Source organism: Labrus mixtus, chromosome 22, assembly GCF_963584025.1.
Source record: "Labrus mixtus chromosome 22, fLabMix1.1, whole genome shotgun sequence".
Lineage (NCBI taxonomy): Eukaryota > Metazoa > Chordata > Actinopteri > Labriformes > Labridae > Labrus > Labrus mixtus.
The window spans coordinates 13121918-13140732 of NC_083633.1; the positions used below are offsets into that span (position 1 = coordinate 13121918).

The 18815-nt window shown below is 41.8% G+C and overlaps 1 protein-coding gene across 1 annotated transcript in view; it reads right to left on the bottom strand.

Annotated features, from left to right (window-relative positions):
* The window catches only part of LOC132956251 (IQ motif and SEC7 domain-containing protein 3-like), a 91738-nt gene extending 76584 nt beyond the window's left edge, over positions 1-15154 (bottom strand). Inside the window, 1 exon segment of the mRNA XM_061029573.1 lies at positions 14361-15154. Within this exon segment, the coding sequence (XP_060885556.1) occupies positions 14361-14992 (632 nt within the window). The 5' untranslated portion in view covers positions 14993-15154.
* Between the last annotated feature and the right edge of the window lie 3661 nt (positions 15155-18815).

Sequence of the window (18815 nt, forward strand, 5' to 3'; positions counted from 1 at the left end):
TCATCTTAACCATCTATCTCTTTCTGCTTTGATCTCCGAGTTCTCACAATTTTCTCCCGCCAGACTCCCTTTTTTACTATCACCTCCATCTCTGCACCCGGAAACAGATTGAAAGCATTTTATATCAGCTGATTATGAGGCTGCCTTTTTTTAAAAAGCTGTGATGCGGAGGTGGCATTATACAGTACACTCGGCTTAAACGGCTTAAAAGTCATATGTTTGTTCATGTTCAAATAAAGTCATAATTTCCTAATTAATCGCGTCAATCCTTGTTTAAGTTAGTTCAAGAATACGCAAACATTTCTTCTACATGAATATGGAATTATACCACTAGACATGATTCAGAAAATGTGCAAGGCTACATTCGCCCCTCCTCAGAACAGAACGCGCTGTTTGATCAATCTGCGTCGAAGATTAAACTGAACTCGTGTGACCTGCTTTCTGTTCTTCCACACCACTGACTCAGCTCCCCTCCTGGCCTTAACTCGCTAATACCACCTATAAAAAATCTATAAGCTTTTATAAGCTCTTCCACACACCAGCTCTGTTTGAGGAAGAGTGTAATCTGCACAGCACGGTTTCATCGTATTTTTGTTTTAACTTCCAATTTCTAATGTGTTTGTCGATGCGCTCCTCCTCGCGCTGGATTCTTGCTTTGCTGTGTCAATAGCTCTCTCTCCGGCTGATTCGGCTCGGCTCAAGGCGGAAAAAAGATCCGTGCACACTGAAGTGACACAATTTGAAGCATGTGACAAAACGAGAGAGAAAAAGGAGAAGGGGGGGGGGGAGGGGGAATCAAAGCTGGGAATAATTGATGGATTAGGTTTCACAGACCATTTTCCTTGGCAGTCAGGGGAAAAAATGGCTGTGAACATGTTCACTCATCCATATAACATAATATGTGGCATTAGCAGTGTGCTCCTGAAGGCCAAACAATGTAAATACAAATAGAGTTGACCTTGGTGAATGCAAACATACTTACAATATTGGTCCAACTCTTTAAGGTTGCAGGACTGTTTGCTGAAAAAGGGATTTTTTATATTGCCATTATTTAATCTCCATGTTTGTTTTAATGCTGCTCTTTGGAATGCATTGAAGAGTCAAGGTCAAAGACAGATAGAGTGCAGTCTCGAAAGACGACATTTATATTCAGCAACAGCTAAGGGAGGCTGAAAATAAATCTGAAGCAGTATAAACCGTTAAAGAAGCATCTAAAGAAAAGCACTTGTGGAATTCTTCATCCCCAGAAGGTAGTGTCTTATAGATTTAATAATACTAAACTGTTTTCTTCAGGTTTGCTGGGTACACATTACAACATAATTGCTGCCTCAATTATGTTCCCAGACAACGCTTTTACAGTGATTGAACTACTTCAGCTATACGGGCCTGTGTCCACAGACAGACAGCGACAAAATAGAGCTGACGCCGAGGGCATTTTGGCGTTCATGGCGCTGGGCACTGAAAATGCTGAACTGCATTGGTTTTGGATTGAAAACTAGCGCTGTGCTGGAGTTGCAAAGTGGTAAACGCTCGCCTAAAAAAGTGCAGGACTTTCACACCAAATTCACGGGTTACATTCCGACTTTTTGGTGGCTGTTCAAGGACAGAGGCACTTGGTGGTTTTGACTATTTTCAGAATAACGAAAAAAAACTTCAAATAAAAGCCAATCCCAACTGAAGGCCCAGTTCATTTTTGTAGCCCGGTGTTGCCTCATGTTTTGACAAATAAAGCCAGGTCTCACTTTTACGTCCCTATGCATTCAGTGTTAAAATAGTTTGCTGATCAAAAGTAAGGAGAAAAACGGCAAGACACAAAAAAGTAAAAAATTCCACATCTGTTAAAAAATCATGCTAGTATGTGTTATAGTGGGAGAAAGAAGGTTAAAGGTCAGCTTGAGAATCATAAGCATGTCTGCATTCAAAGAATGTGATCACTGCCTCTCATAGGCTGACTTCACACTGCAGCCAAAAGTGACCTGAATCTGATTTTCTTTTTGCTCTTATGTGACTCAGATCTGAATTGACTTTTTATGACAGTGTGAACAGCACAGGTCACATGGAATCTGACCTTTTCAAATCAGTTTGGGCCAATCACATGTAGATTCCCACAGGTGTCTGATCCAGGCCACATTTTAGCAGCAATGTGCACAGCCAAACAATAAAAGCCAAAGATCTCTGAATTGAGCAGTAAGGCTTGCAGTGTGAACGTAGCCAGAGTCTGACTGCATGCTGATCTGGATGAAGACTAAAGAAAATGTAAACCTCAGTGAGGGACGAGGATGACTCTGCTGCTTGTGTTGGCTTTAGAGATGCTATAACATATGCTGTATACATCTAAAGACATGCTGTTTGTTTACACAGCGCCACAGCACTCGACAGGGATCGTATTAACAGGAGTCACTTCCCCCGCACTGAGCAGGTTGGCATACATCGGCTCTCTTACAAAGCATGATTAAATCAGTGATTTGTGATTCAATCTGTTAAATTGTGGTGTACTGTAAATTTACAATTGTATCGTCTTTCCCAGCTTTGCTGTGCACAAGTTGTGTTTGAAAATAGTTAAAGGCCTGTCACATATTGATGCCTGTTCCAGATAAAGACGGGGTCATTTCCTTGAGCTAAGTAGCCTAAATAAAAAGAATTTACTTGAATATAGACATGTTTTCTGCTCCATCTGCAGATCGTCACAATCCATGAGATCAAATTAGGGTTGTGTCCCACAAGTCCAAAGATCTCATTACAAATATTTTCTTATTCAATAATTATAAAAGACTCAAAATGTTTTGGTGAAACGTCTTCATTTGATAAATTAGCAGTCGCTGTAAGTGGCAGTTTATCATCATTTTTTTACCAGGCTTTAAGTGTTTAAGGCTTTTGGGAAGAAATTATTTAAACACACAGTGCTTTGTGCTGGTGGTGGGTATATTTCTGAGTGAAACATACTTAATTAATCATGACTCTGAGGTGGTTTAAATACCCTTGAGCTAAGTAAGTAAAGCTTCCTTTGTATTAAAACTGCACCAATCTTCCGCACACAAACACACAAACACACAAATACACAAACACACAAATACACACCTCACGATGGATCGATTCCTTCACACACGCACAGAGAACTAAAAAAAGGCTTCCTTGAAAGGTTTGCGTCAGCATGGACTTCTGGGCCATCCCAAGCGGCTCAGCTCACCTTCTGCAAACCAAACTGAGAGCGCTGGAAATGAACGAGAGAGCAAGACTGCTTCTCCCAAGAGACGGCAAACAAAGCAGGGAGAAAAATCATTTCAGCCACATAGTTGATCCCTTAAATAAACTCCAGACGGTGCCGGTGTCAGATAAGTTCTTTTGCACACTTTCTCCATTTCATTTCGGGAGTTGGCACTACTTTACATTTGAATACTATTTCAGGATCATTTATGATGCAACAGACAAGCCTTCTCCCCTTGAGAGCACAGATATAGCATGCAAGCTAGTCTTAGCTTCAAAGCAAGCAAGGAAATGTAATGGTTTTTAATGCTTATAAGAGCGTCACTCCAAAGATATGTTTTTAGATATGAGCGGCATGTGATCTGTTTTAAGATCCATTTCAACAGTTACGTGATTTCCATAATAGAAAAACGGTGCACTATCGTGAATAACAAGTTTAAATGTTAAGTTTTAATGTCAACCCCACGAAAAATCAAAGAATAAGAACTACTTTCTAGGCTCTCAACATTTTAAGCTCTTCAGCTCAACTCCCATATGTTTGCCCCTCTTTAATAAAACTAAAAAAAAAAAGGAGCTTTTGACAGGAGGAGGCAAAAGAATCAGAGAAGGAAGAGAACTGAGCCCAGGGGGAAGAACAGAAGTGAACCATTTCCTGGTGCTTGCTTTTGAAAAAGAGCTCAGTGAGCTGCAGAGGTTCATGACTGGCACTGTTCTGGATTTATTTGTACTTGACAACTTTGTCTTCAGAAAAGAAAATATTTTGTCCAGACAAACTTTTTGCTGCATGTTGACATATCTCTGGGTTTTTAGAGCCACAAAAAGTTATATTTTTCTTGCGCTCAAAAGAGTAAAGTTGCAACTATCATGATAAAGGTACTCCGACTGCCATTTTTCTCCTACTGAATTCAAATGAAAAGTTAGCTGACCTGAAATGGTATGAAAGCATTCGGTGAGTCACTCAGTATACCAGAGGTAGCAAACTATAATGACCATTTTTGTGTTTGTACACAGTGATGACGTGGTTTGTTGGTGGAGCCCAATTGGCGCCAGAAATTTAGTTAGCGGTCAATTCACAACAGAAACGTTTTTGACCATCTGGACGCCAACAGAAGTTGTCTTAACAGTGACAAGCTAACCCTTAGCAATGGGGTGAGGTTTCCTGACCCGTACTCATTGACTGGTCTGTGGGTCAAAGATCAAACTAAAGGCCAAGGTTCCAGTGTACGGACATCTTCTTGTACCTTGTGGAGAAACCTGTTGTCTGTACTTAAGACATACTCAAGGCCTTAAAATCTCTTGACCGATACATTTTTGCACTTGCCGGTGGCATCATTGTCTAGTTAGCAGCGCGTGCAAATGCTTTGACGTAATCTACTCCCATTTGGTCAGTGCTAGCATACTTAATGGAGTGCTAATTTTGCTAGCTGATGATAAGAGCATTATCAAGTAATTAGGTATACATCCAGTATTTCAGTAACTTGGAGCATTTGACCAGATGTAGAGACAAAACGGGACTAATGGGGTTCTGGTTTAGCTCAGTTGGTAGAGCAGGTGCCCCATGGACAGAGACTACAATCCACACGGGTCACAGGATCGGATCACGGCCCTGACGCTATTTGGTATACTATATTAAAAGAAAAATAAATGTACTTATGTAAATTCTTACTGAATACCATGGTCACCTGTTTGCAGATTTCAAAAATGATGAGACTACGACTGACTATGATTAAATTATCGTAACCAGAGTGCGTAAAAAGTTTTCCACAAAGACATAAAGAAAACATTACTCGGTTAAAAAATTGAACCAGTGGTGGTGAGAGAGAGGCTAAAACAAACAGAAAATTGCAGTTACTCATTTCTCCCATGAAAGCAGAAGCTTTTCCTTCTGTTTTGGTCTGATCTCCAGCTGGTGCCTCCAATATTGAGCCGTTTTAGCAGCTCATATCGAGCATCACGCTTCACTTTTGTTTCTGCAGGGCCATCTGCTGAGTGAGGACTTGGCAGTGGGTCAAATTCCATGGGTATTCTCTTCGCTGAACGCAGCGATCAAACTGACACGGTTGTTTAATTTGAGCCAGGCCACGGGCTGATGAGGTAAAATCCCATCCATTAGATCAGCAAAAGCAGCAACGCATTTTGTGCTCAATAATTCTTTTTTCATTTATACTTTAAAGGATGGCCAGCGCTTGAGACTTAGGCAGTGATAGTCCTGATTTTTCTGCCCAATGAAGATTTCAAAAGGGGCTAATTTGTTTGCATGTGTGTAAACTTCACTTCACTTCCCCTTACCCTGTTTCCACTACATCATCCACATACTAAAATATCCAAATCCCACATACATGACTCATTTTGACCATATGTCCTCCATATTTCCTTTGCCTTCTTTTCGATTTGCTACAATTTTAAGACCTTGATGACATCAATGCTAGATTCATCAGCTCCTCCCCTTGGCATTGTGCACCTTGTGTTGTAATCCTGGGATCATGTGGTTGACAGACAGGGCGCTGGTGATGTAACCACAGTGCAGGGGAAGGGCATTCATGGTAATGTCAGTGCAGACGGTGTACAAAGTGGAGAATCCTGCTGCTGACCTCGAGGAAAATATTTCCAAATGCGAGGTCTAAAACCTGTCTTTAATGTTATGCACCAAAAAGAGAAAGAAAGCACATGTAATAATACATTTTCAAAATAAAGGAATGATTAAGGAATTTGATGTGTGACGACAAGACTCAATGCAAATGGTTAACAGGGTATTGGTTAAATGTGTACACACATACAGTTAATTTCTCTTACACAGTACGATAAATAACGGTTCAGCCTTAGTTGAGGCTTTGTGCGATGTGTTGGGAATACCAGGGAAGCCGATTGGACACAGCGTGCCTGTTCAGATCAGCTCTGCAATGCCTCAAAGCCTTAGGTGGATGACTTTGAACATTACTCCGAGTTGGGTCGTAAAGTTAACCACACCTGACATTTCCCCAGGCAAGTGTGTGCCTGTGCGTGGGTGTGTGTTTGTCTGAATGCAACAGCACACATGGAGATTATGTTGGATAGAGATTAATGGCCAACAAATGAACCCCAATAATGCTAAACTCAAATGACGGCGTACTAACAGTGCTTAAGAAAAGCAATACGTAGCCTCCTGTAAACTATAAATGACAGAAAGAATGAAAAGGCCTGAAGCACTAACGTGGAGAGAAAGCTTGCTTTTGGAACATGAGCCGTGATTTTTTTTTTATTGAAACTGAAAGATTTTTGAATTCCACAGATTAAATGATTATCACAATTAAATTAATGACGCTGGGTTTGGGGGAAACAAAAACTCAAAGCTAAGGAGTATTTCTGTTCATAGAAATCTAAGGACGTGTTGTTGTTTTAGAAATAACAGATAGCTAGCAGCTATATTTGCATTTGTCAAATTTAAATAAAAGACAACTGATAGATAAAGATGTCAGAGACTCCCATTTAAACTTTAAAGCATATCATGTTGTGTTTTCAAGCTTCACCTTAATATCTGAGGAACTGAAACGTCCAGGATTTGTGGCAGTAAAGTAACAGGTCCAGTCATTCTGAGAAGCTAACATTCATGTTATCTCCAGCAGCCTTCTTCTACATTTGAGCATCTGTGTCGTCAGCATAGACTGTATAAAACATGGACTTAGTCTCAGTGACGTCAACCATTGGTTTCTGATGCAGACTTTGAAGCCCAATGATGGAAGTCGCCATATTGGAAATGCTGACTCAAACAAACATTCGATCAACCTAGCAACAGGCAAAACTAATTTGAACTTTAGCTATATTTAGATATTTTTCTCTGAGTAGACCTTTATATTTCCTTCGTTAAAAAAAAACCAACTGCATTATTTTGTAAAAGATTCTTAAGATCCAGAAGCTCTATTCATTGCTTTGAATTCTCACTCATGTTTAAACCAAGGCGTTTAAACCAATTTATAGAAAATATCAGTACTCGTATTAAAACTTGTTTTCTTTGAAAAATCACAACCCCGGTCTTTTTCCTACAATTACATTGAGCCATCCAAAATGGAACCACTCTCCTAGCCCACATTGGACACTCACAGATGCACAGTGGCACACTGGTTGTACTCATAGTGCAAGACAATTATGATTGTCTGTTGAGGGATTTTCAGCACTAAGCTCTCACGGGGTGGAATCTGCACGACAGATGGGTGGACATTTTTTTTTTTTTCCATAACAGCACACAGTTCCCACTTTCTAAGACCACTTTTCCCTGAGCTGCAGAGGTTATTAGCTCACTGACCAGTAGGAGTCACAGCACAGCATTATCCAACCCTCGAGGAATTCAAAGCAGAAACGCACTTTTAAACAATGCATCATTTTCAAGACATGGACAATGAGTATTAGACAATAAATTACCACTCCTTATACGTTAGCAGCTTATAGCTCTTTTTGAGTTGAAAGACAAGACTGGTTGGATGCTCTGCAGAGCCATTAAAAAGTGTGATAGGGGGCTTATTATGAAGTGCTACACTTATCTTTTTGACTTGCATAATAAAAAATGATAGTTTTTCAACTGTAATATTATAATAACTGTACCTTTGATTACAGCTGTTAAGCTGGCATGTTCCTTACAATACCCTGTAATGACTTTTACCAAGGCTCGAGTCCGTCATCTTTATAGAAAATAAAAAGCTGTCGTTGAAAATGGTACCACAATAATAATACCATGTGAAAATGTACATAGTTCAAAGGGATTGATTGGACAGAAAGCTCTGATTGTTCAATCAAATTATCCGCCTCGCATTATGCAATCAGTTTGAGTGACGCCAGATGACAACCGCTGATGACATTGCCATTTGCAACCACATCCCAGACATATGTAGATTGCATACTAATGACACACTCTCTGCAGATTGCTCATTAGGGCCTACTGTTCATTTGCATGAAGCAGAAATGAAATGCATCAATCACATATTTGAATAATTTACATCCGACCACAAAAGAGACGACTGGCTCTGCTGCTTGTGGAAAAAAAGACTACCGGCACAAAGTTATTCAAATTGTATGCAGAGGCTTACATTTTGGTGTGTGACATCAGCATATAAAATATTATGTCATCTGGAAGTGTCAAGGACGAGGGTGACACTTGTGTCTGGTGTCTTTTTGTGAGTCGGGCATTTTGCCTAAGTGACAGAGGACTGCCAGTTTGGTGCCATGTCAGAAAAAAAAAAACATGGATGGGCCAAACATGTCATTTTGATTGATTGAGAAACATAGCATCAAAGGACATTAAAAAACGATTCTGAATCGCCAAGTTATGAATAAAATGGGACAATGGAGGAGCTACTCAGTATGTAATGTGATATCATTCTGTCCTTGCTTGGCCTTTCGTTTCTCAAAGTAATTATTTAGCCTGTCTCTTATATTGTGTTGTTCCATTTCCCTGTGATCTGTTCCCCGTAATCATCTTCTCATCTACTTTTGACCAAGATATCTGGCAAGGGAAGGTGCAGCATGGCAGCCAAAATATAACATCAATCAAGTGCTGCTGGCTAGAAATGGTACACATCATTAGTCAAAAGATGTACATTCTGCACCTGAAAAGGAAATATCTTGGCCAAGGATTAGCTTGATGTAATAATTACGAGAAAAATCAACAAAGAGTTTGTGACTTTTGATTCGAGAGACCGTTTTTTTTTGCCAAATCTGTGCACATTCCAGAAACATTTCTTTGTATTTCCAAGCCTTAGTATGACTGCTTACTTGATGAAAATACAAATATCAGATAGCATATTAAGTATTAAATGACCCACATCGAGATTGTAAGCATGAACTCTTGATTAAGAAACTCTTGTTAAAACAATAAGACCCTTAATATCTCCTGTTCCCTTCTTTTTCAAACAACTGTAATGCACACAGATGAACACACGACTGAACTTCTGACAACTGGGACCGTCTCTGCCCTTCCTCAACTTGTGCATGACAGCAGCTAAAATTCTAGCAGGGAGTCGGGAATCACCCGCCAGCTACATCCTCCGAGAAATGAAGCAATTTAAAAGCACTACACACCGAATGTGATATTCATGATTTGGATTCCAGCAGCAGCAGAGCCAAGCCACCCTGTCATAACCGAGCAGCCGAGGTTTCCCATTCGGGCAGACGGGAGGGGAAGTGAGCTAAAAAAGCAGAGGATGGGAGGTCCTAGCTCTCGAGTAATGGTGGCAGGGAAGGAATTACAGAAAGGAGGACAGAGAGAGAGAGAGCGCAAGAGACGAAGTGAGTGGAACAATATCTCCATTCCAGCTCCTTACATTTATCACCAGCCTATCTGCGTCTCTCCTGATCCCTCCTACTGCTCACATTCTGCTCAGCAACAAGGGACACACAGACAAACATAGCCTAGCATTTAGAGGCTAATGCCAGATATTTCCCTCTGGAATCGAGACCAAAATCGAGATTGAAAAAGAGGTAACATTACAGTTTGACTCATCTGTTAGCCATGAAAACCACTCCTTGTTCTGAATCCTTTTTTTTTTTTTTGGCAGTTGAAAAAGGTATATTTGGCTTTTAACAAAAAAGCTTTTCTTTTTCAGTTCAGCTCTTCACTAAAGGGACTCTATCAGCCCACATGAGTCTCATGTTTTACCTGTGAGGTCTAATTTATCCAAGTCATCCAGAATACCAGCTGGATATTTAGGCAACTTTCTTAATGTTTTGAATTTTTAACTATATTGTTTGACTTGGTGAAGAATTTAAGTCAGCAACTCGTGAACTTCACTAAAGACATGTTGGCTCAGCTGAAACCGTCTCACCTCTGTAACGCCTCTGAAGACTGTACAGAGGTCGGATCACTTGCCCCCCCCCCCGTTACACCTCCGCATAATTTAGATTTAAGGTGAAACGTCCCAGGAGTAAAATATCACACCTTGAAACAGCACTCTGAATAGAGCTACTCATGTAGCTACAAAAAAAAGTGCATTTATGTTCTACTTATATAATAACTAGAGGTCATCTAGGAGTCATCTGGCTTATGATTTGAATCAGAAATCTTTCTAAACTATTGATTTAAAGTGAGGACAGTCCCCTTCAATGGGCCATACAATTGTAAACATTGAACTTTTCTTGAGCATTATTATAAGTTTTACCTCGTGTTTATTTCTGTTATTTCGAGGAAAAGGCTTGTGTTATTTTAAGATAACAGAGAGCTGTCGGGTAAGGCTGCAGCACGATGAGATCAAGGCTTGAGTGGCTCTCAGGGTTAGCATTGCAGGCAGGGCCCTGAGCTGGCCGTGCTCCAGGCACATTGATCTGAGAGCTTCAGAACACGGAGAGACTGCAGCATCCAGCAGGCACTCAGCAGGGTTCCCCTGTAATGTATGTATGTGTCTCTTTGAGTGTGCTGAGCCCCCCCCCTCCCCCAACCCCCACCACATCCCGCTTTCTTCCTGAAGGAGATTGGGCACAGGCGGTAGATGGCATACATTCTACGCCCCAGCTGGTCCGAGTCCAGCAGGAGGAAAAAAACGAGGGCACGGTGGTTACAGAGAGTCACGGCCAATGTGGAAAATCGTGCAGGCTGCCAGTTGGCATGTGGCATGTTAGGGTTTGTATGCATTAGCGAGTACTTTGTGTGTAAGAGCAGGAGCTTAATATATCTGCAAGTGTGTGGGAGGCAAGGAAGCAGCTTAGAAGCACCTGGAGCCCTATGAGGACCCTGAGATTTCCACCTCAGGCAACAGGCTTGCTGCCTATCAGACATGCATGCGCCTGTATGCACCCCAACACCTTTCCTACACCTGTCACTTTTCTTGACTCCCTCCTGAACACATAGCCTTCACACTGTTTCATTTTAACACACATACTCTTGGCGGCCCTCAAGCGTATACAGAGAACCTTTGGACAGGTTGGATTCAACACCCCAGCCCAGCAGGGAGATGGGTTAAGTGGTTGAGAGCCTGATGGTTAGAGGATGGCAATGAATGCTGATCCAAGTGGTAGCATAAGCTGCTGATTTCAGAAAAAAAAGGTGTGGGAGGGGAACTGAGGGAGGATGAGATGATGATGAAGAGGAATCAAACAGTGCACAGTGAGTTTAGAGGATGGGAAGCACAGACAAGGACAATCAAGATAAGAGAAGGAGCAATGCAACATACACACAAGATCACTCACTTGGTGGGAAGCCAAAATGCTCTAATACTTTACTGCTACAGTGGTCAGGGTCTGAAGGTTGTATTCCAAAGAATCTGATAAATTAGCCCCTTTCACATCGCCTGCTCAAGATGGGACTTTTACTACCACTTGCGCCAACACTTTAGATTCTTTATATGAGAATTGGAGCCCATACCTGCTAGAACTGGAAACGACTTTTCAACAACATTCACTGTTTTATAAGCTAAAGGCGGCCTAGATTTGCATTCCTTAAATTATAATTATTGTTTACAGACGATACCATGAAGTAAGGAACATAATGGAGAACCAAACTGGCATGGAGTATAAACCTTTAGTGGTAGGTTTTCGACATATCTTTGCCATCAACCAGTTAACTGAAATATTACCTCTCCTGCTGCACTGACAGCGTAGCATTACACCATCTTGTCTGACTGGGATCAATGCTTTAAGTGGAAACTACATTGCACTTCACTTGTCACTTTGTCTGTTCATGTCTGGGCAATTCAATATCAAGCAATTGTGTAAGTGTGTTTTTTTTTGTCTAGCCACCGTGCTGTATAGGCTTTCTGATCCCTGTTCTTTAGGAATCGTATCTTAATAGCATGATAAGTCAATCTGGATTAACAGAGACAATGAAAATGCAGCCTGGTGGAACAGATGGGGCTCACTGCTCTGTATTGTGTGTCACTGTGTGCAGCTCTGGCCCAGGCGATTCACGTGACCTTGATAGGGGCAAAGAACAGTCAGCACCACGGACAGTTCCTAAGCACACGACGCAAATAGAAATGAGAAGGTTTCATGTCTTCCATGAAATCGAAGAGGATGCACGGTTCTCTTTTGCACGAGTTAAACCTTGAGTTGATGCAAGAAACCTGCAACAAGAATCCTATTCTACATAGCAACATAACAAAATAGAAGGTGACAGTCCTGATACTGGAGAAGCAGGATTTGATCATTATTTGGTCTGTAAAATAAGGAAAGACTAAAAGTGATGCATCTTACAAATAGATTCAAATCAATTAATCTAACATTTATTTTCAAAACTTTAATCGAGTCAAATAAAGTGCGGCCCCGGATAGCCTCGCAGTTATGTTGCCCACACCATGTACAGAGGCCACAGCGCTCGTTGCACCGACCGCAGGTTCGAATCTGACCTCCGCCTTTCGCATGCATTTCGTCCCCCACTCTTTCCTCCCACCATTTAATGTCTTCAGCTGTCCTATCCAGGAAAGGCTAAAAAAAAATGTGTTTATATATGTAAAATGATGCAAATAAAGCAACACAAGATTGTGAAAAATGAAGCCTTAATTATGCATGTCCATGTGTTCAAACAGACTCTTGTTTGAGCCACACACCCACACATCCTGTTACTAAACTGAGAAGCTGGTACAAAGGGATGACAGTTTTTTTACGTTGTTTTTTTGGGCCTTTTTGTCTTAATTGGATAAGACAGCTGAAGAGAGACAGGAAATGTTGGGAGGCGAGTAGGGGATGACATGGACTCGAACCCACAGCCACAGCAACAAGGGCTATAGCCTCTGTACATGGAGCGCGTGCATAACCACTTGGCTATCAGGTTTTTTAACTTGACAAATTGCCTGAATGATGCGTTAGTGATGAAATAAGTTGCATATATCAGCTCTGTAAGCTACACCAAGAGGGAGCCTTCAGCCTGAGTTACAGAACTTAACTAGAATCAACTCTGAATGGTGGCATAAATTCAACACTGTCTCCCAACTAATGTACAAGAAAGTGACTTTAAACCTATCACTTCAGGCTAAAGACTTATTAGCAGCTCTCTACAGCCTTGAGTAATAGATAACAGCTAATGTATTTGTGTCTTTTCTTAGATATTGTCTTCCCAGTGTGACATCTTTCAGCTCGCGTCTTAATGAGAAACCGCCGTTTACAGTCTTCCACCTTGCAAATTAGAACCTTATTGTAGGTGTTTTAGATGCGAAAGTGCTGACGTTTATCTCAACGTCATTGATTTTCCATTAGGAATTAGCTTTTACACTTGTTGTATAAGTTTGTTTACAATGTCATCAAGGCTCTACTGGCACCTGCGAAGTCGCTTCATCTGCAGAGCCTAAAAGCAGGCGCATTCCTTTGAAAAATAAATAAATAAATACTCATCTGATAACATATCCTAAGTGTGGAAACTACAGGAGGAGGCAAGGGGAAACAAGGCCTCCTCCGGGGGGGGGGGGGGGGGGGGGGGGGGGGGTTAACCCTAACCCCAAAAAGTCACGAGCCACCCCCCCCCAAAAAAAAAAAAAAAAAAATCGTAATCACAGTGTTTAGTCCCTGAAGAGGAGTGACAGTCCACCTTGGTGCAGAATTAACAAACCAACCACAGTGAAAAGGCGAGCCATGGGTCCTCACAATCAATATCCATTAAGCATGCAATTGATTAAACAGGGCAACAACGGAGCGAATAATGTGAAAATTCACGAGGAGCTTGAATTACCTGTCAGAAAATTCAACCTGGGCTTGGCGTGAGAGGGTGTGAAGTTAATCAAAAAGAACACCAACAGCCTCGGATTTTTTTTACAGCACAGTACCATATTGTATTACACTACACTGTGTTGCATATTTTTTCTGTTTGCCTTCACAGCTTTCCTTGAATATGTTTCCAAAATTTCAGCTTATTCTAGTGAGGCTATCAGTTTTATTTTTTTGTTGTTTTTTTGATGGCCCTTTGAGGATGGTACACTATTTTCTGTCCAAGTACATTCACTATATTTAGATGTGACAATCTGCTGGAGTACACTGCGAAAATATCCATCTTATTAGGGTCACTGAATGTATTATTGATTCTGTTTTGAGAGAAAAACCTAATTTTCTTAGGAGTGTCAGTTGCTTCTTATCATACTAGGATTCAAATAAAGGTCACGTTGGGGGGAAAATACGGAAATGAGCACACTTTTGCTCAGGTGCGTAAGTTCATTTGATCGCTTTATTTCAACATTTGAACTCGGAGCAAAGAGCATGAAAGCTATACTTACTCCGTTTTCCTGGCCAATCCAACCGAGCGGCAGAGCGTGGTGGGAGTCTGCGGAACCAGCGACTTGCAGCAGGGGCTTCTCTTGTCCTCCTCTCCGGAGTCCGGGCTTCCTTGGCTCGCTTTTGGAGACTGCGGCGAGGTGGGCACGAGCTGCAGCTGCTGCGGGTGGTGAGAGGACGGAGCAGGGGGGGTCTGGTGCTGCTGCTGAGGCTGGGCGGACAGACCGGGAATCTGCTGCGGATGCTGCTGCTGCTGCTGCGGTGGAGGCGGCTGCTGCTGCTGCTGCTGCTGCTGCGCCTGCTGGCCGAGGTGAGCTGCAGCTTTCCCCGCGTGCTGATGGAGGTGGGCCGGCGCTTGGGGACTGGCGCTGCGGTGGGTTGAGTGATGCTGTTGTTGTTGTTGTTGTGGTGGTGGTGGTGGGTGGTGGTGGTGGTGGTGCTGAGGGGGCTGCTGGACGTAGTGATGGGGGTCGCGGAGCTGCCGGTTCTCTCCGATCAGATCCTCTACCTTCCGCTCGAGCTCGTCGATGCGTTGGCGCTGCGTTTGGATCAGGCTCTGCTGGTTTTGGACGATGGTGGTGAGCTCCTTCAGGTAAAGAACGGCTTTCATTGGGTTATCCAGCAGGCTCTCCATCACTGACTGTAGCTGTGGCCGTGTGCCCGGCTTTGTTGACTCCTTCTTCGGATGTTTCCTGGCGCTGCAAACCGTCGATGAGGCCTCTAAAAGATGCGTAACCGGGATGATGTGGCCGCTGTCTGACGCCTCTATACGCTCTGCCAGGGTTGGGTAGTCTCTCTATTCCTCTCTCTCTCTCTCTCTCTCTCCCTCCAAATGGTGCTGATGCAAGGGGGGAATCAGCATCAGCGGGGGCGGGGCCGTAGTGGACGGTGATGTCAACACGTCTTGCACGTTTCACATGTGAATCCACAGACTTTGAATCACATAGCCCAACATGTGTTTACACCAGTCTCTCCTCCTGCAAGGAAAGTTCCACTTCACCGAGTAATTTGTCGAAAATTGAATCCCCCCGGAGACTTTGATTTGCCTCTAAAATAATCCTCACGGTTCAGAGCTGAACTAAACTGCACAGCCCCCGGTAGACTTCAGCAGACATGTAGGAACATTAAATAATCCCTTCAGAGGAAGCTCAATCTGTACAGAATTTGTTCAGGCTGTGTTGAGGTGAGGTGGCCCTGTAAGTGTTGCACACAAAACATGCAAATAGTCAAAACACAAGCACAAATAGTACAACAGTTTGAAAGCATATGTGCAGCATTTGGGGGAAAAGAAACTACAGAAACCCCCTGAAAACCACGGCAGAGCAGAAACTTGTTGTAACCATTGTTTTATATCATACAGCTAGTGATAGACAACCTAAATAAACAAGATAGACATATTATAGTCATTTTATATAGACATTTTTATCTGTTGTCATGGTTTGTTGAAGATACCAGGGGTGTGTCAAGAGGGGTGGCATGGCGCCCCCCTCAACTCTGATTGCCCACCCTAAAATATGAAACTATGATCGGCTAATTGCCTTGTCAGAGGCAGGCCTTATTACCTCTGACTTCTCGTAGTTTACTGCACATGGAGAATATTTTCTTTAGTTAGTACTATTTAATCGAAATAAATACTTTGCATACTTCACAAGACGGGAGTTTAGGAAAGCAATGAACTAACTGAGTCGGTACCAAAACATTGCCCATCAATGTGTTTTGAAGTACTTCAAATTGTGAATTTGAACATACATATTTTGGGTCATGACATAATTAAGCTATGGAGGTATATGCCATGATCTTACATGTTAATACAAGTAGAGATTATGAGTGGAATAGGAAAGGATAAATAAATCATGTTTATTTGTGTGTTTGTGTGTGCACGTCACACTTCAGGCCACCCCTGCCTAAAAGTCTGCACACACCCCTGAAAGATGTCAAATTTGATTAAGAGCACTGATGACCAACATAAGGATATTACAACTGTCTCTCAGCTGTTAAACATCTGTTAATCTATTCTTAGGCTTTAGCTGATTAGCCTACCAGTTTACTACTTTCAATCTGAAGCAACCTGAATGTTGTAGTTTAAAAATGTTGATTTTTTTTTCCTTCCAATACCTCTCCAGTTCTCATCCACTTCTTATCGCAAAGCAAGACTTGCCTTTCTGAAAATGTCTGCCGGTGTTCCAGATCTGACTTCAGCATGAGGATCAGGAAGAGCCTGTTCTCCATGTGAACTTGTGATGTGATTAATATCGCTCGTGGGGCTCTTTTTGAGCAGTCTCGGTGTGTTGGGTGTAAGCTCTTTTTTTTTTAAGGAGGAAAGTTTGCCCTACAAGATTCAAAAAGAAAGGTATGGTGGAGAATGTAACAGCTCTTCTTAATGGGGCTCACTTAGCAGCACAGTCTAAGAATGATTTAATTATTCTATACTGTGTATACGTTGTCTTTCTTAAACATGAACATTTACCATTTCCAAAAGTTTTTATCGCTATGTAAACAAATGATACAGTTTGGAAAGGAAGCTATATTCTGCTTTTCAATCTCTGCTTTCCTATCGGTGACTTCACCAAAAGGGAAATAAAAAACAAGTCAACCAAGAAGATAGCAGAGAGCAGAGCAAGAAGAGGAAATGGGTTTTAGGTTTGCAAAGATGATCTCTCCTGATAAAGACTAAAGTGATGTTTCACTGAGAGAGTGCTCTGCTGCTGTAGCTTGGTGCTGTAGTTTCTGCATTGCCAATGTGCAAGAATTTCTACTTATGTTTTAGTTTGTTGTCAATTGAATACATTTTTTTTATTAGTTTCAGGCCTCATGTTTGTGTTTGGCAGGTTGTTTTAAAACTGACAAGATGATGTTGTGTCACTTTTGTTAAATTTGTTATTTTTAATTCATGATCGGCAGTCTAATGAGGCGAACGACAGTCTGCCAATGTCCTCCAGAATTAGAGGGACATTAATGATATTCTGTGGTTAATGCTATTTTTATGATAACGTTCAAAATGTTGCACTTGTTTGTTTATTTATTTTGGCTGGACATGGAAAATGTTCAAAGTTTTCTAATAACTTTTTACAGCCCGCTCAGAGGAAATATAAATATGGTTTGACATTGAGCCAGTTAGGTATTAGGAACACAGTGGTGAGCCAGTGTGGGTGCAGCCAGGGTCCTCCGCTTCCATATGGCTGCTTTACAAGCTGCATGAAGTGAAAAATGGGCTTGCGCACCGACCAGCATTACACAACTGGAAAGAGACAAAAGAGCATTTCACTGTGGGATTGTAAAAAATTGGAAAAGCTGCCAGCAGTGACTTTTTGCTGGGGTGACATCTGCAGCGTCCAGCCTTGCTTATTCTGGACCCTAAGCGGGAAGAGCTGCAACCCACCTTTAACACCAATTACCCTCCAGGAATCTGAAGCCTCAATAGGTTGCATGTCCTTGATCAGAAACGACTGGGTACAAAGTGTGATATGAATGATAAAAGTTTTCCCGTCTGATATCATGCAGCTGGAGATTCTAAACTTTATTTGCTTTCTAGTTATGACTAAGAGACTACAAAGATGGTAGCTGCAGTTTGATCATGCATAAGTTTAAAGATAAGTCAATCGCTTTTTCTGAAAAAATAGAAAGTAATTCCAGTGTTGACTGTCTGCAGAGACGCTGGATGTTTCCGGGTGGACGTAGCAGCAAAGCAGAGAAAATATAAGCAGTGATGCGAAACGCAGAGCGGATATTAATCTTGTTTTAAAATGAGGGTGAACCTTGTGTTGGCTTTTACCCATGGACCATATCCTGTAAATATGAATAGACAAAGCCTGAATGATGTCAGCCATCTGTTACAGCAGGGGGCCTCAGAGGCTCATTGGCAACAGGCGCCATTCATGCTGGAAATGCACACGCTCAGCTAAAATGTGCAAAGACTTGGTATACAATGTCTGAATATCATCTCATTTAGAACCTCTACAACCTTTGAGAGATCGCTTACATTCAAATACCCGTCTCCTCTAAACGAGAAGTTGGAAAATAAGTTTGCAGTGTTAAAGTTTTGTCCCATCTTAGGATCCTCCTGCAGAACTTTTAATCTCAAAAGTGTGCTGTTTCAATGTAGGCTTTCTCCCCAGAGAGCTGTCGTATCTTGGGTTTTGTTGCTCAGTTGAAAGTGTATCGGCTGTTTTCTCTCTCATTATTCAGCAGTGTTTGATGCAGTCTATGCAGACTGAGTGCACAAATGTGAACCTGAAGAAACAGAAAGCTGCCTCTCGAAACAAAGAGTGTCTGGAGTTAACAAGGATTCCTGTGTTTGTTTTGAGTAGCCATAGCACTCAACACTTGCATACATATTTGAAAAGTTTCCATTTGAAGCGAGCACTCTACTTCATTCTATCTCTATACAGCATTTAAAGTACTTTCTCACTTTTCTCTAATCTTCAGACTTAGCAATTAAAGATAACTGCTCTTTTCTT